This window comes from Chenopodium album, chromosome 26 (assembly GCF_948465745.1).
Source record: "Chenopodium album chromosome 26, dcCheAlbu1.1, whole genome shotgun sequence".
NCBI classification, from domain to species: Eukaryota; Viridiplantae; Streptophyta; class Magnoliopsida; order Caryophyllales; family Amaranthaceae; genus Chenopodium; species Chenopodium album.
The window spans coordinates 34,403,341-34,429,976 of NC_137859.1; the positions used below are offsets into that span (position 1 = coordinate 34,403,341).

At 33.1% G+C, this 26,636-nt stretch overlaps 1 protein-coding gene and 1 pseudogene across 1 annotated transcript; one reads left to right on the plus strand and one right to left on the minus strand.

The window, feature by feature from the left end:
• Positions 1 to 3,552: 3,552 nt before the first annotated feature.
• On the minus strand, positions 3,553 to 22,052 carry LOC145617094 (uncharacterized). The gene is made up of 10 exons (XM_081671785.1): positions 21,678 to 22,052; positions 20,870 to 21,059; positions 19,998 to 20,131; positions 18,875 to 18,987; positions 18,657 to 18,783; positions 18,314 to 18,469; positions 7,139 to 7,294; positions 6,442 to 6,521; positions 5,483 to 5,532; positions 3,553 to 3,869 (listed from the first exon to the last, which is right to left on the minus strand). The coding sequence occupies exons 1-10, from the start codon at positions 22,050 to 22,052 to the stop codon at positions 3,727 to 3,729; spliced, it is 1,524 nt and encodes a 507-aa protein (XP_081527911.1). The 3' UTR covers positions 3,553 to 3,726.
• A 2,082-nt stretch (positions 22,053 to 24,134) lies between these two features.
• Positions 24,135 to 24,949, plus strand: LOC145617095 (germin-like protein subfamily 1 member 17 pseudogene; annotated as a pseudogene).
• The last annotated feature ends 1,687 nt before the right edge of the window (positions 24,950 to 26,636 follow it).

Genomic DNA, 26,636 nt, shown 5'->3' on the forward strand with positions numbered 1-26,636 from the left:
ACTTGGGTCCTTTGAATTTTTTTCTGGGTATTGTTGTTACCCGTACTCCATCATATTTGTTTCTGTCACAACAGAAATATGCACAGGAAATTGTAGAGTGCGCAGGTATGGCCAGTTGTAAACCTGCGGCTACTCCAGTGGATACTCAATCCAAACTCAGTGCAGACTCTGGATCCCAGTTTCATGATCCAACACTCTATCGCAGTCTTACAGGTGCTTTACAGTACCTTACTTTTACTCGCCCTGATATTACTTATGCAGTTCAGCAGGTTTGTCTATTCATGCATGATCCCAGACAGGCTCATTATGATGCTCTGAAACGCATCATACGATATATTCAGGGCACCATTGATCACGGGTTACACTTATATCCTTCATCTCCTACCAACTTGATTACTTATACTGATGCTGATTAGGGCGGGTGCCCGGACACTCGTCGTTCGACCTCGGGATATTGATGTTTTCTTGGGGACAATCTTATTTCCTGGTCTTCGAAGCGTCAACCTACTCTTTCTAAATCAAGTGCAGAGGCAGAATACAGGGGCGTCGCAAATGTTGTTGCCGAGGCTTGTTGGCTTCGTAATCTTCTTTTGGAGCTACATTGTCCACTCCGACAGGCTACAGTTGTGATAATGTCAGTGCAATATATTTATCTCATAATCCCGTACAGCACCAACGCACCAAACACGTCGAAATGGACATTCATTTCGTTCGAGAAAAGGTGGCGTTGGGGCAAGTACGGGTCCTACATGTTCCATCTCGTTATCAGTTTGCCGACATCTTCACGAAAGGCCTGCCTCGACAACTATTTTTAGAGTTCAGATCCAGTCTCAGCGTACGCCCTCCTCCCGCTACGACTGCGGGGGTGTGATAGAATATACGATAGATATTCTAATTATTCTGTTATAGTAGGAGATATATTTTGTGAATATTTGTAAATATCTTTTGAGTTTCCTAACGTGTTTAGGACTCACGATTGTAACCCTATATATATTGATTAATGGAATACACTCCAATCTGAGGAGTTTACAGTATCTAACACTAACTATACTACCGAGTAAAAACAATACCACACTACCAATTACTCCGTATTACACAATAAAATAAGTCCACTAAATTGCATAAAACTTTAAACTTGTCAAAGTGTCAATTACCGAATAATAGAGATATATGGAGTATTTCACTATTTCTTAGTAGTATTTATTTAAAATTGTATTCAATGGGGAGAATTTTCTTTAATTTGCTTTCCATCGATTAGGATTTAGGACCATTATATGCAGGCGTGCTCTATTGATGAGTTGGGCTATTGGGGTCCATATAGAATAAATCTTGTGGATCAATTGGGGCCCAGTCAACCTTCCCAAAATTCGTCCACAACAATATTTCTGGTAAACTTGCCCTTTTCATACTAAACACTGACCAAATTTCCTAATATAACCTTCATGTTATCCATAATTTGTTTAATATAAAGCATGGATTAGGAAATGTCTTAATTAAATTGGGTTAATCTCCAAATTACCATGTATATCACATGTGATTGTTGTTTTAGTAATAATTTAACAATTATTAGACCGACTAGTCATCATTTGTCATTGTACCTTTTATACACTGTTTAATTAGTGTTAATTTTCCAAAAATGAGCACAAACATGGAGATCCTTCTAATAAATTTGCACAAACATGGAGTATGTTAATTAAGTAATGAAGCTATGATTCAATTACAGATTTAATAAACGAACTCCTGTTTTCTTCATGGATTATGTAACATTAAATTAGATCACATACATATGGATGCCGACTAAATTAGTTGAAATAAGTAATGACAGTGATACTCAATATATGAGTTTAAATTTCGTTTATATACGAAGTATAATTAGATCATTCAAGTAATTCTGACATAAAAAATAATTAAGAACTTAGAGTACAAACGTACTAGTCAAGGAGGTTATATGTTAAGAATAATCTTAACTCCAAAATAATTGCCCAGGTGAAGATGTCTGGACATTAAAACTTCTTAGGTATATGGAGAACTCAAATACATGAATTAAAACAATATTCTCTCAAATGAAATATATATCCATCTTTACGTGTTTAGAGCACTGATGTTGAGCCTGGCTCATTGTTGGAAAGATAAATTACACTAGTACATAAAAATATAAGTGAAAACAATGTATAGATAATATATTATGACAATAGGAATAATTCACTAAACAACCTTTTTATCAAGTCATAATCCAATATTCTTCGCCTTGGAATTTAATCCAAATATACGAAGTTTGATGAAAAGAAGTCAAAGTAAAACAATTGTTGGTGAACATAATGCTATTTCTTTATAACAATTCTTCTGATAAAAGGATGTATGGTGATTGAATTGCACGTGAATTAAGAGATGGGGTGACAACTTTACGAGTAAATTGAATAAATTGAAAAGGAAAGTCCACAACTTTTGCCGTCTTATGATACCAAGAGCTTATCATACTAGAATTTGATACTTGAAAAATGCATACCATCATACAAAGCAAACTATCTGAAATTTTCAATTTCTCACACTTGGAAACCAAATAGAGTAATAGAATCTTGGTTGCACAAAATGGTGCGAAATTAGAATTTTTAAAGTCAAAAAGTGTGAATCAATGATATGAAGCCCATTTGAGAAATAATGGGCAATCTTAGCTTAAAAGGGACTAGTGGACCGACCTCACTTGTCATATTCTTTGCCTAACTTTGAAAAATAAAAATTAGACTTCAATAAATACTGGTATAAATTTAATTATATATATTGATAAGGCAAAAGTTAACGAACGCTCTGGAGGCTTTGGGATAAGATCAATAAAAATAGAAATTTTGAATTAAAATGAAACTTAATTATACCGATTGACGCGTGATTTTGACATGTATTTTTTAATTAATATTTAATAGTATTACATTTGAAAATATTTTAAATGCTTATCTAACGCACTAGGGATGTTTGTTAGCAAGATCCTAATGATAAATATGTAAATAAATTCTCCAAAGTTATTGCCAATTTGACAATGTTTACAAGTAATAAGACATACCTCCTAAGCGCCAACAAAATAAGAATTCATTACTCTATCCTTATCTTCATATCTTCCATACTTTTATTGTCTTTTTCTATGTAGTTTTGACATCGATCTAACATTGCATTCTTGTTGAAATGTATTTTCAATTGATTTTGACAATGGAGTTTTGATATTTTTATGTAAACAAAATATCTCCCTTTTCCATCAAATTTCTTTTCTAATTATACAATAACTAATGTACTTCTTAATAAATAACAAGAAAAGTGACAACAACAAAAATACAAATAAAGATTAAATATTAGTGGATTTAGTGATTAGCGTGGAAATGACGTGATATAATATATATGTACATTTGCAACAATGAGCTATTATCCATTTTAAACCTAAAAGAAAATAAGAAAAAAAATTACATATTTTTGATTAATTTTTCTATCTTGCAGCATGATTGTTGATTCCAAGCATATATAATAATAGTATACAAAAAAAAAAAAAAAAAAAAAAAAAAAAAAAAAAAAAAAAAGTATACAATTATACATGAACCTTTTACATAATTTGTTGTTGTTTATTTTTCTCTTTGTACTTTTGGGCATAAAAAACATGTAAAGACTAAAGAAAAGAGCACATAAAATAATCCACATATAAGTAATGTGATATTACTACTTATACATTTTATACTTAATCGATCACTAATGGGTTACATGGATATATTTCAAGTCATTGTAATATTGAGAAAGCCACTTATTGATGTACCGACTCTCCGTTTTCCTTACTTCTTTCAACCAATTTGGATCTTCCTTCGTCGAGAATCTCAAGTCCACATGATGGGCACCTAATTTTATTAAAAATGCAAAAGAATATAAACGATTATAATATAATTTGCATGTATCTCTAATTTTGAATCTTAACTATAAGTGTTAAATATATACAAGTATTATAAATGATGCATGTTATGTACTCGTACTCCATATTAATTAAAAACTAGCTTTTGGACCCGTTCTACGCACGGGTTATGCTTAAGTTATAAATTTATTTGAAACTTTACAAATTATCTTGTCACCAAAAAAAAAAAACCCTTTACAAATTATTTGAATGAATTATTTTATCGTCTTTTGACATATTATAATATTGTATGAAATAGTGGTAATAGACTAATAGTTGTAGAAAAAATGGCTTAAAATCGTAAAATCATATCTCTATCGCATGATATATTAATCAACAATTTGTATAAAAAACTACTTTATAAATACCAAACACTTATTATAATTTTACAATTTTTACATCAAATGTGAAGGCATGATATTCTTCTTTAGTCTTTACCAATATATGTCTCTTATATTGCGCTTAATATCTTCAAAATTAAAGCCCCATGACACGCAAACAATGTCATCCCATGGAATTTCCATAGTATTCTTGCCACCTCAATATTTCCCTTTTCAATCATCATCCTCATTGTTGTAGAAATTTCACATAGAATTTTGAGAGATGTTTCTCTAATTTTTTAGTTTTTGAAACTTAATGAGTGTGAAAAAATCTTTATTGAAAATTTGTATTTATATAAGAAGAGGGGGAAGATAAGGGGTCAAATTAAAGAAATGAATTATGAATGTGAATAAATTGAATTGATAGATGGAATAATGAGAAGAGGAGAAGGTTTAGGAAATTTAATTTGTTATTGAATTAAAATAAAGATTACAAAATATTAAAGTTATTGAGAAATAAAGGGGGAGATGAAGAGAGAATTTCTTTGAAAACATAAGGAGGGAGAATGAATAAAGAAAGGTGAAAAAGAATGATGACATGTGTCAATTTTGGTTTGTGTTTTTAAATACTAAGTATAGATTTTATGGCAAAATCACACTTCGATCGGTGTCATTAACGATTAAATGATTAATATATGTAACATTAAGAGTTGTACTTTCTTGCTATGTGTTTAATGATATTGCTTATGCACAAGTTTAATCATTAATATATGTAATTAAATAATAGTAAAACTATTATAAAAAAAATAATATCTGTAAAATGCACTTGATGTCGTTGAAGAATAATCCAACAATATATGCACAATAACGTTCAATTATTATGTATAGTCCTTTTGTCATATTCACTTCTTAAACTCATCATTTAAAAGGGGAAAAAAAAAAAACAAAGCCAATTTATAACCCTTTTAGTATTGTTTCAAAAAAAAAAAAAAATATATACCCCTTTTAGTAAATTAGTAATCCGTACTATGTTTAACCAAAATCCTTTTAAATTTCTTGTTTTAATTCAATATTAAGTACGGATTATAAAACATAAGTGATCTGAATTGGTCACATCCCTTCACTTTACACAATTAATTTGCATATTAAAGAGCTAAAAGTCAACAACTTTACATCAAATTCAATTTTGGAAACAAATTAAAATGGAAAAATGGTAATTAGGATTTAAGATGAAGTTACCAACCTTCTTTTGCAATAATGGCTACCAAACTGTTTGAGATACTCTTCAAAACTCTGCAATGACACAGAAAGACGTTAGAAATGAAATTATTATTGGAGCAGAGAAGTAAATTTTAGTATTAGTGGAGTTGAGTGTTGGTTATTTAAAGATATGTTTAAGGTTGCTCCAATTTCAACCGTTGAATCAATAGTAGTAATAATTCTCTTCATTAGCTGAAGAGAAAAATAGACATTTAAGATTCAAATGTTTATTAGCGGACACTGATACATTCCTAAATAGATATAGGTGTAAGGTCTGTTTTCATACGATTATTTTCAGTTTAGTTTAGTTCAGATCAGCTCTAACAAGTTAAGTTAAGTTTAGTTCAGCTTCTAGTTTCCTTCTCTTATGAAATATTCATTTCAGTTCAGTTCAGCGCAGTTCAGTCAATGAGAACATGCCCGTAGTCACATGAATACATGACACTCTAGATATAGTCATCTACGCACAATTATTAGATAAATACAGATAAATTTAGATAAAATAATAAATAAATTCAGATAAGTAAAATATAATATTTTGAACTCAAATTTTTAATATTTGTTGATGTGAAGATTGGCAAGAAATGATCTTCATCGAGACTCATAGACTGATACACATAAGAATTTATTGACTTATATATGAAAATAAAAAAATTGTGCTACAAATGATTTAGAAGTTATTCTATTAATTAGAGGTTGAAGCTAAGGTTTATAGTTTTATACTGTATTTTTTTTATCCAAGATTCGCCGTTCTCTTAAAATAAAATTTTAATAAAATGAAAAAGTATTGAGCCGAGGCAACACTCAAGTTTAAAACTAATCCGTAATTAATATTTTAAAAAGGGTAATCAAAAATAGAAATAATAAAGCTAGATATTTTAGAATTGTCAAGAATAACATGAAGTGTAGGAGTAATTGAGAGAGCAAAAGAAAGGGACGTACCCTCCACCACTCCATGGGTCTCTGATGCCATTAAAAAACAGGATGTTGCTGCCGTACCTTCTTAACACCCTGTGTATATCCTGTTTCCAACAATTTATTTTCATTGATATTATTACTATTTTTATGCTACAACTTTTATAATGTTATTAATCATATACTATACTAATAATGACAAATTTTATATAGTCATAATAAAGACTCATAAATAGAGGTGACAACGTACAATGAGCAAGCTAGTGTGTATAACAATGTTAAATCGATCACTTCTTAATTTTGCTAATTAAATTCAATTACGAATTCCTCCATATTGTATTTAATGATAACGTACAACATTGCATACATTTTTTTTTTCTTTTGAAAACACAACATTGCATACATTTGTATGGTGCGTATGTAGAAATTTGATTAGCAAAGGACTATATTTATGTACCTTAAACTGTACCACAAACATTATACGTGGTTTATAATTACTGATGATCAGTGAAGAACGAAGGGAGTATCATCTACATATTGAATTGGCTGACACTATGTTACGACCGCAAATGTAAGCATTATAATATTATACTACTTCCGGTTCAATTTACTCGCAATAAAGGAACATTTTATGTCTCACAAATAATACCCCTTTGTTGCGAGTAAATTGGACCGGAGGTAGTATATGTAATACTTTGTAAGTAGTGTATAAGTAGAGACTCACAGTTCCACCAAATTCAGTAGTGATCCAGTGAGGGCGAGGTTGAACACCATAGAGAGAGGTGCAATAGGAGTCTCGGTCATTGTAGCTGTAGTTGGAAGCTGGGAATATGCTCTCTTTGTTGTTTCCATCTGTTGGCAGTATCATCTCTGTACATGCCTGAATGTAACATATAGATTATAGTGACAAACTGGAATATTCCGCTTTCTTCGTTTCTTTTTATTTGCAACACTTGCACATATGTTACTTTGACAAATTATGATAATTTATACTTCGTACTTAAGAAAAATAGTAGCTATGTTGAATTTTGATTCAGCTTTTATATCATTTTTACTCACTACGGATTAATAATTAGGAAAAATGATATATGTAGCCCTTATGTATAAGCATTAATTATATTTTCCAAAATGGAATTAAGTTGAGAATTTATGACAAAATCACGCGCAAATCCGTGTAATTAATGTTAATCTTGTCTCAACATTTCTTTTTTGAGCTTCTTATGTTTATCATTTTCCATAATTAAGATATTACGAGTACTCCCTCCGTCCCTAAATTACATTCCTCCTTTCTATTTTTGGTATTCCAAAATTACATTCCTCCTCTATTTTTGGTAAGTTTTTTTAGTAAATCAACTCTTTTTTTTTGTTTTATATTTAATGCTTTCTCACTCATCCTTACCTAATCTCACTCATAATCCTTATGCCAAATTACAATGAATATGATTGGTTAAAATTTTTTAATTAGGAGCATGTGATTGGTCCTTTTTTTTTTGCAAAGGATTGATGACTTGTCATGAGTAATAACTAATCTATCTTTGTATTTCCCATTGCATTATCTAATTATTGTTATTTGTCTTATTCTTCCCTCCTTAATTCCCGTGTAAATTTCCAAAGAGGAATGTAATTTAGGGACGGAGGGAGTAGTAATTTTTATTTGAGGCAAAGATATTGGTAATTGTATTAATTAATTAACAAGCATAAAATGAAAATTGTTGTAACTATTAAAAAAAAAAAAAAAGTTAGTTAAAATATTGTTCAACTTTATGGATGATAGATAGACCTGGCAAAACCAACCTAAATGGCCTCGGAATATTGATCCAACTCTGAATTATTATTCCAATAATGGACAACCCAAGCAACATTGAGCTTTTTTTTGCTTTACTATTTTTGGACTGTGTTGCATCTAAAGAGACTCAATGGGCTGAAACTTGAACTGAACGCTAGTTGTGGGTGGGCTTATTGTGTCTTTTATTTATGCTGGGCCAATTCTTGCATCATGACGATTACTAATTATCCATTTATCCAAGGTATTATCAAATTATCAACGAACATCACAAATGCTAACTTAGAATCAAATCTCATTTATATTGTATCATTTATATTACCTCCGTTAACTTTTAGTTGCAACTTTGGAATATTTTATATCTCACAAATAATACCCAAAAGTTGCAACTAAAAGTTAATGGAGGTAGTAGAATATTGTTCACGACTCTACGCATCATCAAGACATAAATAATGGATAGGCATCAAATTATGCTAGTAAGTCAATATATTCTGAACAACTAAATCATCTTTAATATTGCTATTATTATTTTGAAAAACAAATTATTTCTTGGTTTTCTTTTAGTTTCAAAAAATAGAGCTAATTGATTTAAAAGTGAAATTAGCATCATTTATGAAAAAAAAAAAAAAAAAAAAAGTGAAAATAGCATCATGAAATTATGTGAAGTTGTTTTCCTTACGCAATTTTTAGGAATTGTCTTGACATAATTGGTCGAAATTTTCATTTTTTAAAATTAATTTTTAAGTCCTTCTTTTCCTTTATTTATTATTTTTTATTAGAAATACACAATTGTAATTACGTTCGTCTTCTATCAAGACTGAGAACTAATGGGTCATAATCCATCTGAACTAGTACTATCTAAAAGATCCATTTGTTGATGACTGTTCATTTTGTATCCTAACGAGCTAACATAATATGCAATCTTGTTAGCTTTTTCTTGTAAATATTAAGGTGAACACAGTCTCCAAGTATACATTGTGCATTGACCACACATAGTCAAGCCGTTGCTATTCTAAGTAGGGCTGTACACAGTTTGGTCTGGACCGTAACCAAACCAGACCAAACCGCATTTTAGCGGTTTGGTTTGGTTTACGGTTTGGAAAAATATGGTTTGGTTTCGATTTTAGGGGAAATATGGTGTTTGGTTTGGTTTTTCGAAAATTATAAACCAAACCAAACCGTAAACCAGTAAACCGCATTTTAATATTTATATAATTTTTAATTAAATTAGAATAGTTATTATATATTATAAAAAAATTAAAAAATTAAAAAAAACAAAAAAAAAACATGAAAAATCATTAGAAGACTATACGGTAGTATACTACTATACTCTATACTCATTCTCAAATATCAATACTTAAAATTCAATAGGTCATATAACTCATATTGCTCTTATTGTGTTAGCACTTAGCACTTGATTAGTTGGTTGTTATTTTTGTTAAAATTTTGTCGTAAAATTTAATCCCTTTGGGCTACTTATTTAAATTTTATTATAAATTTATTAATATTTGACAATTTTTTAGGAAAAAATGTTGTCTCATCATAAACCGCAAACCAAACCGCATTATTACGGTTTGGTTTGGTTTGGTTTCAATACTAATATGGTTTGGTTTGGTTTGGAAAATTGACCAAACCGTATTTTGCGGTTTGGTATGGTCTAGACTCAAACCGCAGCAAATCAGACCATGTTCACCCCTAATTCTAAGGTATAGGTTGGAGTATTTATGTTAATGTGTATGTATTGTATCACAAAGTTTCATGCTTAAATATTAGAGTTGTAGCTTTCCATAAATGGTCATTCTCAATTTCTCATTATCAATCAGCACTCAGCACAAACTTCATGTTGATTTCATCACTTAGACAAGCTTTGATTGGGTGGTTCTACTGAATTATTTGAATAATTTGTGTTATTTTTAGTTGAAAGACACTAAAATGGAATCTGTTATACAATGAGTGAACAATAAATAAGCATGATAACACCTACTTACAAAAAAAAACTCCCTCGAAAGAAAGGGCCGTTTCTCTCTAGACTCGTAGGGTTTGGCTGCCGTGCTTGACGGCTTCTGGTGGTGATTTGTGACTGTTTTTCGTTTCGATCTTCAGCTATGGCTGACGAAATTGCAGCGAGATATGCGAAATTACGAATTGAAGAGGATGAAGGTGGAATTGTGGACTTGGGTGCGATCAATTCGTCGGTAGTACCTGACAAATTTCACCTAATGCTCATTGGAAGACTTGTGACTGATAGACCCTATAACGTGGAGGCGTTTAAGAATACGATGATTAGAGGTTGGACCCTAACTGATAAAGTAGTGATTAGGGTTCTAGCTCCAAACCTTTATGCCTTTCAATTCTTTCATTGGAGGGATAAGGAGAAGGTATTGAAGGGTAGACCGTGGTGTTTCGATAATATGTTGCTCATATTGAAGGAGGTGGAGGGTGACGAGCAACCAGAACAGGTGGCTCTCTATCACTCTCCGTTCTGGGTTCGAGTGAAGCACTTGCCTTTCAATTGCAGGTCCGATGAGGATGTTAAAGAATTAGTGGCGAATTGGGGGGAGGTTCTGGAAATTGAAGAAGATTTGTTGGGACTGGATCGATTTAGACGTGTCCGGGTGTTGATCAATGTGACTAAGCCTCTACGAAGGTTCCAGCGCATCCTAGATAAGAGTGGGAAGGAGATTATCATTGAATTTGCTTATGAGAGACTCCCATTCTTCTGTTTTGCGTGTGGGATAATTGGACATTCGGAGCGAGATTGTTGTATGGTGTCTGAGGAAGTGAAGAAGAGTAGACTGGGTTGGGGGAGGTGGCTCAGAGCATCTCCGCGAAAGGGGCGATCGAAAGAGGTAGAGGAGGTGGAGGCTGTTATGTCTTCACGCAAGCAACTCTTTGTAACTAAGGATTCACAACTTTCTTTTGATGGTGAGAAGGAGAATGAGGTTGTTGAGGAGTTGGAAACAGAGCTCCAGGTGAAATCTATCTGTGACAAAGGGGACTTTAATAGTGATAAAGGGGATTTTTCGCAATTGGTGGATTCTACTATTGGAGTGGGGGCCACGGCTATTGTGAGTGGAAAGAATTGTGAGGTGAATGTGAATGATCAGCTTATTAATAAAGAAAAGGTGAGTGAATCAGAGAGAATCTATGGGGAAAGTGGGAATTGTGAAAGTGAGAGGATTGGTAAGTGGGGTGAAGAGCTGCTGGGTAATGTTGGGGGATTTGTTGTGGGATGTGGGGCTGATGCAAGTAAGGTGGGGTATAGGAGAAAGGTGAGAAAGAGAGTGGATAATGTGAAGGACCCTATTGCCTGTAGTATGGAAACTGATGCTGGAGGTGTGCTTGGTAAGAGAGTGGGAAGCTGTACTGATGAGGGTGACGGTGATGAGTATGGACGAAAGAAAATGATTTGTTTGACTAATGATGACGGTTTGCGGGTGGCGGAGGCTGTTGTTGAGCAGCCCCGCCGAGCTCAATGAGTATTTTAAGTATTAACTGTAGAGGACTAGGCAATTCCTCTGCAGTTAATAATCTCCGAAACTTGGTTCGGAGAGAGGCCCCGTCTCTTTTATTTCTGATGGGGACGAAGTTGAGTAGCGGTGAGATGATGAAAATTCGGCTCAAACTTGTGGGATATGATGGAATTGCTGTAGATAGTAGCGGGAGGTCGGGGGGTGTGGCATTATTTTGGCTCAAGGAGTTGGATGTTGAGTTATGTTCAATGTCGTTACACCATATTGATGTAGTTGTTAAGACTGGAGTGGGTCCTAGGAAGTGGCGTGTGACGGGGTTCTATGGTTGGCCGGAAGTACATAATAGGCATTTTTCTTGGCAATTACTCACTGATCTAGCTGGTGGGGAGGTACGGGAGTGGGTTTGTATTGGGGATTTTAATGAGATTCTTCGAGACTCGGAGAAAAAAGGTGGTCGTGATAGGGCCATATGGCAGATGGAGAATTTTAGGCAGGTGGTCGATCGTTGTCACTTGTGTGAGGTCCCTTTTTCGGGATACGAGTTTACTTATGATAATGGCCAGAGTGATAATGATAATATACAGTGTCGGCTTGATAGGGCACTAGCTTTGCAGAGTTGGTTGGATTTGTTCCCGGAGGCAAAATTAGTTCATTTGGAACGAGAATGGTCGGACCACGCCCCAATTAAACTCATGCTAGAGAAAGAAGGGGGATTAGAGAGTAAGAGGCAGGATAAAAAAATATTCAGATTTGAGCAAATTTGGACGGAAGATGAAGGGTGCGAGGGAGTGGTGAAGGATGCGTGGGTGGTGGGAGGAGACACGCTGGAAGGTAAGATTGAAATGTGTGGTGAGTTACTGCAATCTTGGAGTGATAAGCATTTTGGTCATATTTTTAGGGAGATTAGAAAGAAGAGGAAAAGGCTGGGAATTCTTATTAAAGGGGGACGATCAGCAGCCCGTGTTAATGAGAGAAGGAAGATTGTCAAAGAAATTTCTGATATCATTCATTATGAAGAGTTGTATTGGAGGCAAAGGTCGAGAAATTTGTGGCTTCAAGCAGGGGACCGCAATACTTCTTATTTTCACAGGAAGGCTTCACAAAGGAGGGCAAAAAATCAGATCACGCACTTGATGGATGATGAGGGTGCGTGTTTTGATGATCAGCAGGGCATGAGCAAAGTTGCGGAGGACTATTTTGTGAAGCTTTTTTCCTCGACAGATCCCATGAATTTTGATGAAGCTTTGGCAGGTGTGGACAGACGAGTAACGGTGGAGATGAATGAGGGTCTTTGCGCCCCCTACTCGGCTGAAGAAGTGTTTGTAGCTTTGAAGCAAATGCACCCTTTAAAGGCCCCGGGGCCCGATGGTATGTGCCCTTTATTTTTTCAAACTTATTGGCATATTGTTGGCCCTGCTGTTACATCTTTGGTTCTTAATGTGCTTAATGGTGGTGGGTTAATGCCGGAGAAAATTAATAAGACCTTTATTGTGTTAATCCCGAAGAAGAAAGAACCAGATAAAATGGCGGAATTTAGACCAATTAGTTTGTGTAATGTGGTCTATAAACTTATTACGAAGGTGCTAGCTAATCGTTTGAAGGTGTTCCTTTCTGAAATTACTTCCATCAACCAGAGTGCTTTTACCCCGGGGAGATTGATAACTGATAATATTATGGTTGCGTTTGAATTATTTCATCATATGAAAAATTCTACTAGTGGAAGTGGTTTTATGGCTCTGAAACTTGATATGGCGAAAGCTTATGACATAGTAGAATAGGGCTTTCTTGAGGCGGTTATGGTTAAAATGGGGTTTGCTGATCATTGGATAAATAGGGTGATGCATTGTGTAAGTTCTGTGTCATTCTCAGTTCTCATAAATAGGGCACCTTCAGGGGAGTTTACCCCTTCTCGGGGTATTCGTCAAGGTGATCCTCTTTCCCCATATTTGTTTATTTTGTGTGCTGAGGCTTTGTCAGGGCTTATTAGTAGAGCGGTGGAGAGGAACCAGTTGCATGGAATTAGAGTGGCTCCATCGGCTCCTTCGATCTCACATTTATTTTTTGCAGATGATAGTATTATTTTTTCTAGGGCGAATGTGGATGAGATTAATACTATCAAAGGGGTTCTTAAGGTGTATGAGGAGGCGTTGGGGCAAATGGTTAATTTTGACAAGACAACTGTGTCCTTTAGCAAAGGTGTGGAGGTGGATAGGAGGAGAGAGTTGGCAAGTTCATTGGGGGTAGCCATGGTGGATATTCATGACAAATATTTAGGCTTGCCAACGGTGGTGGGGAGATCAAAAAGGGTTATTACGAAGGGAGTGAGAGAAAAAGTGTGGAAGAGACTTCAAGGGTGGAGAGGGGGATTTCTATCAAAGGCGGGTCGGGAGGTGTTGATTAAGGCAGTGGCCCAATCTATCCCTACCTATGCGATGAGTGTGTTTAAATTTCCTTCCTCTTTTTGTGATGAGTTGCGTTCGATGGTGGCTAATTTTTGGTGGGGTCAGAAAAAAGGTGAGCGGAAGGTTCATTGGATTGCTTGGAAAAAACTTTGTGAACCGAAGGCTAAAGGAGGACTGGGATTTCGAGATTTTAAATATTTTAATGCAGCTCTTTTGGGTAAGCAAGCATGGCGCTTAGTTCAACATCCGGGCAGCTTGATTGCAAGGATTTTAAAGGCTCGGTACTATCCTAATGGGGACTTCCTTAGCTCGGATTTGGGGAGTACCCCGAGCTATACTTGGAGAGGCATTTGGGGTGTGAAGTGGGTTGTGAAGCGTGGAGTTAGATGGCGGGTTGGGGATGGTCTTAATATCTCAGTTTGGGGTAGCCCATGGATCCCAGGAACCCAATCTCGTATGGTTATCTCACCAAGGGGGGATTGGCCAGTTGATATGCGGGTTTGCGATCTAATACACCTCACGTCTGCTTCTTGGAATGTGCCCTTGGTGAATTCTATTTTCCTTCCTTTTGAGAGAGATCGTATATTGAGTATTCCGATAAGTTTTCGACTTCCGGATGATGTGGTTTGCTGGGATTTGCATAAGAGTGGTGACTACACGGTGAAGTCAGCATATCATGCGATTTTTGGGGACTCGATTGATGAAGGTGCTGCCTCTAGTTCTTCTCAATCAAAGCTTTGGAGTAAGATATGGCAAGTCAATGTTTTACCTCGTATTAAATTGTTCTTTTGGAGGGCGTGCTATGGAGCTCTACCCACGTCAAGGGGGTTGAGTAGAAGACTACCTGATAAGAGTCCTATATGTACTTTATGTGAGGTTGATGAGGAGTCGGAATTACATTGCTTGCGTGATTGTATTATAGCAAGATTGATATGGGAGGAAAGTGGTTTTGATTGTGACATGAGGGGTATGTTTCATAATTTTGGGGAATTGGCTTTCAATTGTTTGGAGAAGCTGCCAAGTAGAGACCATGCTCTCTTTATGACGCTATGTTGGTCGATTTGGAATGCGAGGAACAAGTGGCTCTTTGAGGGGAAAGCTTGTGATCCGAAGGCTTCAGTCGAGTATGTTGGGAAGCTCTTGGCAGAGCTGAAAACAGAGGACAGGGGAGCTATAGTTAGTTCGAGGACGCGTCATAAATGAAAGCCACCAAAACGGGGCTGGGTTAAATTGAATGTTGATGGTGGAGCTGCTGAGGGAAGAGGTGCATCTTTGGGTGCTGTGATTCGCGACTGTGATGGTGGTGTGAAGCTTGCGGTGGCATGGAGGATGGAGGATCGTTGGCCCCCTGATGTTACCGAAGCCATGGCCGTGCTGTTGGGGCTTAAGGCTGCTGCAGAGTTCGGGTTTCATCAAGTCGAAGTGGAGAGCGACTGCTTGGGTGTGATAAACGCAATCTCGTCTCGCGAAAGAGGAATGAGTTCCCTGCATATGGTATTTGATGATATTTATCATGTCTCTAGTTCTTTTAAGGCTATTTCTTGGAACTTTGTTCATAGGGATGGAAATAAGGTGGCTAATGAGCTTTCTCATTGTCTACCATGGGAGGTGGGAAGGTATGTTTGGTTGTTGGATTTTCCAACTGATATTGTATCTTTGGTGGAACGTGATATCTCTATGAATGTAAGCTGATCCCATTGGGACTTTGTTTCAAAAAAAAAAAAAAAAATAAGCATGATAATTTTTTGGGCCCATACTTTTTCTAAAAATTGTATGATAACCTGGCCCATTTCATGCAATCTTTGCATAATTTATAAATTTGAATCATGTCAACCGAAAATTTTCCAACTTTATGAAGCTACGATGATTTGAGGACCTAGAACGATCATTTTTTCCTTTTAATTAATTGTGTGAAAGACCTTTAACTTTAGTCATGAGAATGCAACATTTTGTACCTAGATGATGGGTATCTTTAATTTAATACGGAGTAATAGAAATAGGAAAAATAAATATTTTCTTTATGAGATACAATCTTATAAACCGTCAAACAAGTCAACAAGCAAAGAGGTTGAATTTTTTTTGATAAATGAGTAAAAATGTATGCTTACACTTCTAACTAGTTATCTAGGAATAACCCTAATTTAAAATTCTTAATTAGTTAAAATTATAATCACAAGTTGAGAAAAAGATTAAAAATTTAATTAAAAAAAGTTATATATTCTAATAAAGGTCAACTCTTAGCTGACAATTTTAATGTTAAGTTTTCTCAAGTAATGTTAATTTTAATGTTAATATCAATAAAAATAATGTTAATTTTTTTAAGTAATGAAATCAAGACAATACATATTTTTCATTTACTTGAGACAAGAGTTTAGAGTAGCTAAGGTCCTAAGGTCCACTCTCATCAAACTCATATATATTGTAGAGGATACATTTTCCTAAAAACTCCCCTCCTAGGAATTGGCCTTAAGAATTATTAGTTGACCACTTGTATCATGGTAGTTTGGTTTAATACCCTAAATATTTTTCTAGGCAAGTTATAAGATTAACCTAAGAGGCAAGCACTGATTATAATGTATAATGTGATCATGCGAAAAGATGAAATTGATGAGCAAGTTAGATTCAATTGCGCAATATCCAACTAAGCCATTCTATACCCATACTAATTGCTTTAGCTAATTAAGACAAATATGGTTGTTAGAGGTATAAGATATCATTATTCTCTTAATGATATCTACGGAAACTATATATCTCTAACAATGGTATAAAGTCCACAAAAAATTACACTCATTTATCATCCTTGACGCGCTAATAGGTAGATCCATGCATGCCATTCTCAATGAAAATGAATCTATCATACTCCCTTCGGTTTTTTAAGTGACACACTTTCCTTAAACGGCCATTTTTTTTAAGTGACACACTTCCTCTTTTAGAAATTTCTTACATTTTTTTAATAATATATCTTCACCCCACTATCTCTTACTTTATCATTTCTCACTCCTTTCATGGTCCTCACTTCCTCTCACATTCTTTTACTTTATCATTTCTCACTCCTCCAACCTACCCCACTAACATCTTATTTTATTAAAGTCAATGAAATCTCCTAAAACTATGTGTCGGTCAAACTGTGTCACTTAAAAAAAAAAAAAACAGAGGGAGTACTGTATAAATCTTGCTAAGAAATTAAAGATCACCATTACTCAGAGATGAGCAACATATTCTAATCACTTTTGTCGATTTAAGGAGCCCACCACCCACGACCCACCACATTAGTTGATTATTCATGTCAATGGTGTAGTTACTTTCACAAATCCTAATCCTAGAATGAAGCTCAAATTTCTAAACTTAACAAAAGTACAAATAGGCCAAATATATATAGTAGTTGTATAGGTATTTAGGTTGTGAAATTGAATACCAAAGTACCAATTTGACATAAATCGCCAAATCGGCTACACTAAAAAAGATACCTTAGCCTTTCTTTACTTCTTTATTTGGAATCTTTGATGTGATTGGATACCTTATCACCTATATTCTTTACCCTACTTACTGGTAATTATCTTAGCCCTACAATGCATGTACCTCCATAGTCAAGATGACAATATGAGAGAATTTGTACCTCATAATTAAAATCTATCATGTCCACTTTAATTTTGGGAAAATTACAAAAAGACTATATATATATATATCTCAATTTTATTTTATTAAATAAAAATTGTTAAGATTTTATTTATTTATTTATTTATTTTTGTGTAGATAAATTATACTTGTAAATCATATGTTACCAGCCTACAACATATACTTTGATCTAGTAGTTAGATTTGGTAAATTGACACTTATTTGATTAGTTACTTCAACTAATCATTTACTTGGATCAATCATATTTTCAAAGATTTAGAATTCCTGTCTCAATAATACCAAAATTAATAGAAATCCGATCTAGACAACATTTTTTTCACCATATTAAACATATTCTATTTAAACTGTATCATTTATTTTAAACAAGTGATAAAAGGTTCAAAACTAGGCCCCTTCAATTTTAATTTAAATACAAGATATGTCACTCACCTCTAAAGTTTACATGAATTAATTGATTATATTTATTTATTATACAAAGTATATTTGGTGTACGGTGGACCTAACTATCTATTAAGTTGAAAATAATTAGTAAAATGTTCCTCGCTCAAAAAATAAAAGTAAAAAAGATTATAAATTGAAGAGATTAGAGGAAAAACATAGCAAACCTGCCATGTCCATTCTTGAAGACCATGCTTATCATTATCACCTGTTATATCAAAGCAATTCAAGTTTCCTGAGTAGTTGTAGTAAATGTTGGCTGCTCCATATAATTTGGCAAATGTATCATTCCCTAACATTGGGTTGTCGATTGCTTTACACATCTGCAATGTCAAGAAATTAGAAAGCATGCCAATGTAATACATATAATATATATTTTTTTTTTTTAAAAAAAAAAAGTTATGCAACAAACATGTCATGTTGGACAAAAAGACATAACATATGGTTTGAACTAGGGTTGTTAAGTCGAGTCCATGGTCAATTTCAGATAGGGTTTCAACGAAATGTTACCTGTTTAACAGGAAATGCAGGTAAGGGATTGAGAAAGTTAGAGGGAGTAGGATAGTCTGTCATAGCAGTGTAAATATAAGCTGTACCCAACCAACTCTCAATATCATCTGCAGAAATAGTAATGTTCCTGTATATAATCAAAATTATTAATTAAATAATGAATTTTCTCAATATATTATTTCGTCGTGAATTTTAATGTTTCTTCAAAATCATCTTACTTGCAAATGTTGAATGAAGATCTAAGCTTTTCCAACCCTCCGTTTTGCTTTGCGGTTTCTTCAATTTGTGTCCATGACCCTTTGATAACTTCATAACAATTCTCACTTTCACTCTGAAATTTATGCAAGAACAATGTTACTAACATTTACCAATCAAAGCAAAATCTAATTAGCATACTTCTAATTAATCGTTCTGGTCTTTCTTATGAATAAAAAATGAAAATGAATTATTCTAGATTCTCATAGTAAAAAATAATAATACAAACATATATTATGCAAGATTCCTCACAAATTTAAGCACTACTTTTTTAGAAGAATAATTCTAACAAATGATTAGCCACTTGAATACCTTTGACGTATGGGTCCTATGGGACCATTGTATCAATTTAGATTCATGTCAAATGTTTTTGTTTTTGGCCTTTATTAGGTGGCTTTCACTAACTTGATGTAATGACCATTTTCTCGTATCATAATAAATTTAAAATCAAACAATAATTGTAATGTTGCTTGTTGAATGATTCCACCAATTGAGTCGGAAGATTCTTAGTTTGTATGATCATATGTTCATTTGTGATGCAAATGTTGATTCATATCATTTTCTCTCTATTTCCTTTCACCATTCTTAACGTGACATATTTTATGATTGACATAAATTACAACATACATATTCTCTTGTATAAATTTGTGAAATTGTATTATTTTCATTAATCATTCGTAAGGATAAGTTAGGTCAATATTGGTCCTTCGCTAGGGGTTAGTTAATTACCTTATAAAAAACTTAACAATGTTTCCTGCTTTCCCTCGCTCGCTCTTCAATTTCTTATACGCTCACACATATGCTTCATTTGTTTCTTGTTACCTAATCATTTATCTAGCTTTTCTTATATCATTTTAAATAAATTATATGCTATATCTATGACCTAACCTTGATGTATATGTTCATTTAAAATAGCACGTAATGGTATATTAATTGTCAATTATTGATCAATACCAATGTTTGAATGATTGAATGAATATTATACGGAGTATATGATACAAGTATAACATTGAAATTAGGAGATGCACTTCTAATTAAGGAATAATTAATAAAGTAAATAGAAGTTATATAAAGAAAAAGAGAGACCCTGAAATCTTGAGTAACAATATTGTTGAAGCTGAAAGGAGAAGTGAGGTTTCCAAAATTGAGGATTGGAGAAGAAGATGCCAATGCTCCAATTGTCACATGTGGGTACTTCAGTCTAAACCAAGCCGCTAGCACTGCAATTATCAACATAAAAGAATTTCTATTCTTGAGTTTATCACAATTTCCAATAATAATTACACCTCTATATTCCTAGTACACAATTTTTTAGTAACATCAACTAAAAGTTAAATTACACCCGAGTGCACATAGAGGTAGGTGCACACAAAGGTGATTTTTTTGCCCATTTAATAATTTTGTTTCGCTCATTTTAAGATAAATGAGTAAAAAAAAAATACTAAATAAGCAATAAATATCCTTGAGTGCACCTTACACTCAGGTGTATATTTTTCATAATTACTCAAAAACAATACAAAAAAAAAAAATACCCTTTCTCATACCGTATTGATCCTATAAATATCTTTAATTAGTTATCAATAAGTAGTAATATTATAATACTTTGATATTTTAAAAGTATGTTCCAAAGTATATACAAACTAGCTGAAGTTAAAATGATACTCCGTATCATATGGTTATATTTTTCTTACATACAAAGTATTAATTATAAACATTGTATTATTATTATAAAACAGAGGAAGTACTAGTTACTAACTGTTGGTATATATGTTTTTAAGCTATAACTTAATAGCGAGCATGCATTATTAATAAAGGTAATTTAATCGAAACAATATATAAAGGTATATCGATATGTAATAAGAAATTTAATAAAGTTGTTAAGTGATCAAATGGGATGAAATGATGGAAGAATATAGTTGGATCTAAAAAATAAGATGTGATAAAAAAAAGAAACATACTTCCTCCATAAGATCCTCCAAAGACTACTACAGGAGACTCAGAAGCAGTGAGATTATTTTTGAGGTCAAGTATAAGAGTTGCATAATCAGCCAATGCTTGAGTTGAACTAACATAGCCTTGTGTAGTTGCATTTTTATATGCAACCTCTTTGTCTCCTCCATATGGTATTGATTTTCCATAGTATCTATGCTGCAACCACACCAATATAATATCTCATTTGCACTTCATATTTTAATTTTTTAGCAATTATTTTTAAGTTCACTAAAACTATTTGATTATTATCAAAATTTAAACTTCGATTAATAAAATCTATAAATTTTTTTTTTATATTGAATTATGACAAATTCAGTAACATTTATATAATACGGAGTATATAATAGTTACGTTTTTATATGTTAGTAAATAATATTATCGAGTAAGTTATATAATCAAAGAAAGCTAGATAAAAAATTAATTATTTTATAAAAATAGAATAATACTTCTACAAAATATAGAAATACTTACTAGTTATACATGTATTTATCATGTAAACTTTGAAATATGAAAACACATGTCGAAAAAATAGTTATTCCATACTAATCTCATCTTCATGTCATATCATTTTTCCTTTCCGAATTCTTGTTTATATTTTGCAACTTTACACTCATAATTTTTATGGAAGAAACATATCATTATTTACGTTACTAAAACACAATTTTTATGTACACCCAGTTGTATCTATACATTAGTTATATAAATTATATTTCGAAAAATCATCACTAACTCCGTATATTACGTAAGAATTGAAATAAGAAGAAGATAGTTTACCTCAATGAAAACAAGAAGGGCCTTAAAATGGGGAGCATTTTCATACATGAAACCAGTATTATGCGCAAACCATTCAATATCTCCTTCATTACCCATATAAACAAATATCGGGGCATTTTTTTTAGCACCAACCCAATATTTTTCATTGATCAAATACCTCTGTTGAAAAGTTTGATAACTTTGTGGATTAAAGTTGAAATGATCAAGTATTTGTGTAAAATACCTTGTTTCATAAGGCTTTGTTTCATCATTAATGTTTGTAATTTGAGCTAGCTGCTCGGGTCGAACGATCGAGGAGGGGAACCTAGGAATAAACTTGCCTAATGCAGGGGAGGATAACAAGAAAAGAAACAGAACAATGCATTGAAAACCCATGAATATGAGAAACTTATGATTAGTATTATTAAATAAACACAAAATAAATTTGAAAGTTTAATTAAGTTATTGGGTTATTTTGTGTGACAAGAAATTAGGTAGAAGAGTTTTGGAGTTGAGTAGAAGAAGAGTAGTAGAAAACTAAAGATCTTTTCTTGAATTTATGTGATTTTATTACCAAAAATCTAACAAATTATTATGTGATGAAATTTTTCTGGGAAAATGGTGCCGTAATTTGTGCAAGAATTATCAGTATTTTTATACCGGAGATTCTGACAGTAGAGATTTGGGTGGTAATGTGAGACATCCGCTAAAATTATTAATTTGGCGACATGGATTTGACTGGTGTGTTTGTTTTGTGGGACATGTCACCTATGAGTGGAATCTTCTGTATTGTGCCACTCTATCTTATTGGTCAATATTATCGTTTTTAAGGATCATTTTACGGATAATTATTTTTTTAAATAACCACTTTTTCTTGAAATGTGATAAATTTGTATAAAATTAAAATTAACATCGTTAATCCCAGCTATTAGTGATATTTTACAAATTAAAAAAAAAAAAAAACTAGGTGGAGGTAATGACACCTTATATTGTAGGAAGGCCAAGACGGGCTTAATTATAATGTAATTAACGGTACTAGACCAGTGGGTTGGGCCTTGCAATGAGCTGAGACAATTCATATTGAATTGTTAAAGAATGGTTAGATACCTCACCTCATATTTACTCACTGAGTGAGAATCTGTTCTCTTCAGCTAAATTTCAAATCAGTTCAGTTTCTAATTTTCTTCTCTCATAAACAATTCAGTTTAGTTTGGTTCAGCTCAATTCAGTAAATCAAAACAGGTATTCATACTCCGTTGTCAATTAATGGTTATTGATAATTTTGTGAAATATATTTGTGACTAGTATAGTTTCCAATTTTTCACTATGATACTCCCTTTAGTAACTCATACTTCGCATTGTTTTAACAATTGAGATTTACTTTCTCCCAAATAAGTTAGTGCACTGTCTTGGATCACACACTCGCAGCAAAGAAGCCTGCTTTTGACAAGTAATGTTTGAGGGGTGAAAGGCCTGTTGGCTTAGACTTGGTTGTGAACAAAACTTGCACCGTGCCACTTATAGAGAGCCCTGTATCATACCGAATCAGTTCTATATAACACTCGTAGACTCGTAGTCCTTGTTGATCTTCACTATTAATGTTGATGACACGAGCAACAAAAAACTCAAAACCCTACACTGTATAGGCTCCAATTCACCAATTGTATAGACAATTGCTCATCATAGGCCATAGCTAACAACATATAATTGTGAGTTGTAATTGTAGGCTAGATAGTGTACTCTGTAAAACTTGGGATTACTGCCCCTGCCCACCCTAATGGCTAATACATTAACTTTCGATCAAACATTATACAAGTATTTGTAATTTGTTAGAAATAAATTAATTAAATAATTGACTTTGCTCATAATTATATTGCTTCTTGAATTGTGTCAACTTTTTTTTTTTTTTTTTTTTTTTTTTTTTTTTTTTTTTTTATGAAATTAAATATAGATACGTAAGTAGGATAAACTTGCAACTTTAATGAGGCTCTTTTTTTTTTTTTTTTAATTTTTGCATACAATTAGAAAATTCACCTATGAAAAGTCTAGACTAGGATGCATGCATGAATCATACAAAACTTTCTAGTTTCTACTACTACTCAATTGCATTAAAACGTCATTCTTTAACCTACTTGGAAAAAGTTAATTTAATTTAGCAAATTGTATGAAAACATCCTCCTTGACTGTGTCAAGATAGACAAAGTCATTACCTGCTAAGTGAAGAAGTTCATTACATTAGGACATTAATTAACTACTCTTATTGAAAAACTAAACTATTAGAGAAGAACGTTTCATGATTAATGACTAATTCTACTCCGTACGTACTTACGTATGTCTTTGAACCATATTCTAGCTTCCCTAACCTCATCAACTATATATAGGGATCATTTAGCATGCAAAGATCACAACTTGAATTCGAAATAAACATTCACATATATTAAGTGTAATACAACAATTTCATAAGAAAAAAAACAAGAGATGGAAGCTCGTCATTTTCTTGCTTGTCTTATTTTCTTTGCCATGTCTTCCTACGTGGCCTACGCGACAGATCCTACTCAACTACAAGATTTCTGTGTTGCAGTTAATAATCCAAACAAAGAACGTATGTATTTTGTCCCAATTATAAATTCCAAAGATGTGATTAATTTTTATTTTCATCAATTAGTACTTTCTTTTCTTTTCTTTTCTTTTCTTTTTTAATTTAAATTGTTCTTAACGATTATAACTAATTTGCAGTGTTTGTGAATGGATTGTTCTGCAAGAATCCAATGGACGCCAAACCTGAGGATTTCTTTTTCGATGGGCTAGACAAGCCAGGATTCACTGGCAACATGTTACGTTCCAATGTTACACTAGTCTCCGCGTTACAACTTCCAGGGCTCAACACCCTCGGCATATCTTTGGCTAGGATCGACTACGCGCCCTATGGCCTAAACCCTCCTCACACTCATCCACGCGCAAGTGAAATCCTTACCGTTATGGAAGGAACCCTCTACGTTGGTTTCGTAACCTCCAACCTTGCAAACGGCGATAACAAGTTGTTCGCTAAGGTGCTTAACAAAGGAGATGTTTTTGTTTTTCCACAAGGCCTCATTCATTTCCAATTTAATGCTGGAAAAACTCCTGCTGTTGCTATTGCCGGATTAAGCAGCCAAAACCCTGGCACGGTCACTATTGCTAAGGCCGTGTTCGGAGCTGAGCCACCTATCTCTGTTGATGTTCTAAGCAAGGCCTTCCAGCTAGATGAATACATGGTAAAGAAGCTCCAATCGCAGTTTTGGATGAGCACCTAATTCTTCCACAACTTTGGACTATTTATACAAATTAAAATTGTTTATGTGGTGTTTGATATGTAGAACACTACAATATTTATCTTTTGCTGATATTTTGATTTGAATAATAACCAAGTGATTGATATGGGCTTGGTTTGTCAACGTTGACATCATGCTATAGATATATCATACTATGCATGGGATATTATTTTGATTCCTTATTTTTACTTGTTACAAAATTGATTGAATTATTATGGAAAAGTTTTATCATTTACTACTTTGGTCCTAAAATGTGTGATGAACGCATATACTGTATATAATTTAGAGTATTTATACAGAATAGTTAAAAAAAAAAGTCTTAACATAGTAAGAGAGTTACGGGGCTTTTTAAAATAAAATAAGAAGAGTCAATGTTCAACACTTCAACTAACATTAAAGCGTACATTTGTGGATTTGGGCAAGTAATAACTAACTAAAAAATCATGGGGAATTACAAATGATCGAAGAGTTCAAGTAGTGGATAAGAAATGGAGCATAATTCCCTAATTAAGTAACAAATACATTTAAAGTCCTAACATTATCTGTGAATCTGTGATTGGGCGTCAATGTTGAGTTGGAGATTTTGTGGACGACTTTCTGTTTTTTTTTTTTTTTTTTTTTTTTTTTTTTTCTTTCTTTTTCTTGGTTGCAAAGCATTCTTTTCACTTGTTGACTTCTTGTTCCTAATGTTAAATTGTTTAGGGTTCGTTTGGCATCACTGTGGTTTTCTGTTTTTTGATTTTTTATTTTTTAAAATGATATGATATATGTCATAATGAATCAAAAATTATTTAAACTTATTGAAATCAAGATAATTTTGACAACTGACAACAGAAAAGTGGAAACACCTTTTTCTTGTTTCCTGTTTTTGGTTTTTAGTTTTCAAAAAAACAGGAATCTGAAAACAAAAAACGATGCCAAACAAGCCCTTATTAATTAGAACTTCTTCCGTTCCGTAATATATGACACGTTTCTGTTATCACGTTTGCCAATGTAAAAATTTAATTGAATATAAATATATATATCTTTAATTTATATTATTGTAAAAGAAAAACAACAAATGTGAATTTTCATTAAGTATACATTGAAGTGAATCTAACAAGATCTTACTTGACTAAATTTTTGTATACCTACAAGATACAAATGTTAGTAAAAACAAAGTTAGTGAATTGTGACAAAAGTCAAAATGTGTCAATTGAAAACGGATGAAGTACAAAATTTACATGGCGGAAGCTGTCTATGAGATGTGCTGCGGTGCTGCCTATGAGATATTCATTTTTTTGTTACAACACCACGAGTCATTAGATTATAGTAGAAGCAGTAAATGACAAAATGAGAGAACTGTTGGCTATTTCATTTGCCTTTTGAACCTTCAAAATAATACAATCTTTAAACTTCATTCCTACCAGTTTGATATCTTGTATATTTCAAATTATAGTAATGTCCAAATAAAGGAGTTGGCTTTTAAGGGAATGAATTTGGTTTCAATTGAGTGTTGCTATTAAATCAATCCAACCTTATATTATTGGTGAGTTTTCTATTTAAGAAAATACAGAGTATTAAAACTTCCTTTATCTAATTGCTTTTAATATTCAAGAAAGGATTATGAATCTAATTTAAGCAGTTGTATGTAGCCATATTTTACTTTATTCTAGGTCGTGTTGGTAAT

Coding starts and splice junctions, on each gene's coding strand:
- LOC145617094 (XM_081671785.1), bottom strand. CDS start 22,052: ATGGGTTTTCAATGCATTGTTCTGTTTCTTTTCTTGTTATCCTCCCCT. Junction 21,060..21,677: donor CCCTTCTTGTTTTCATTGAG/GTAAACTATCTT, acceptor GTGTGGTTGCAG/CATAGATACTATGGAAAATC. Junction 18,470..18,656: donor CTGCATTTCCTGTTAAACAG/GTAACATTTCGT, acceptor TTGACATTGCAG/ATGTGTAAAGCAATCGACAA.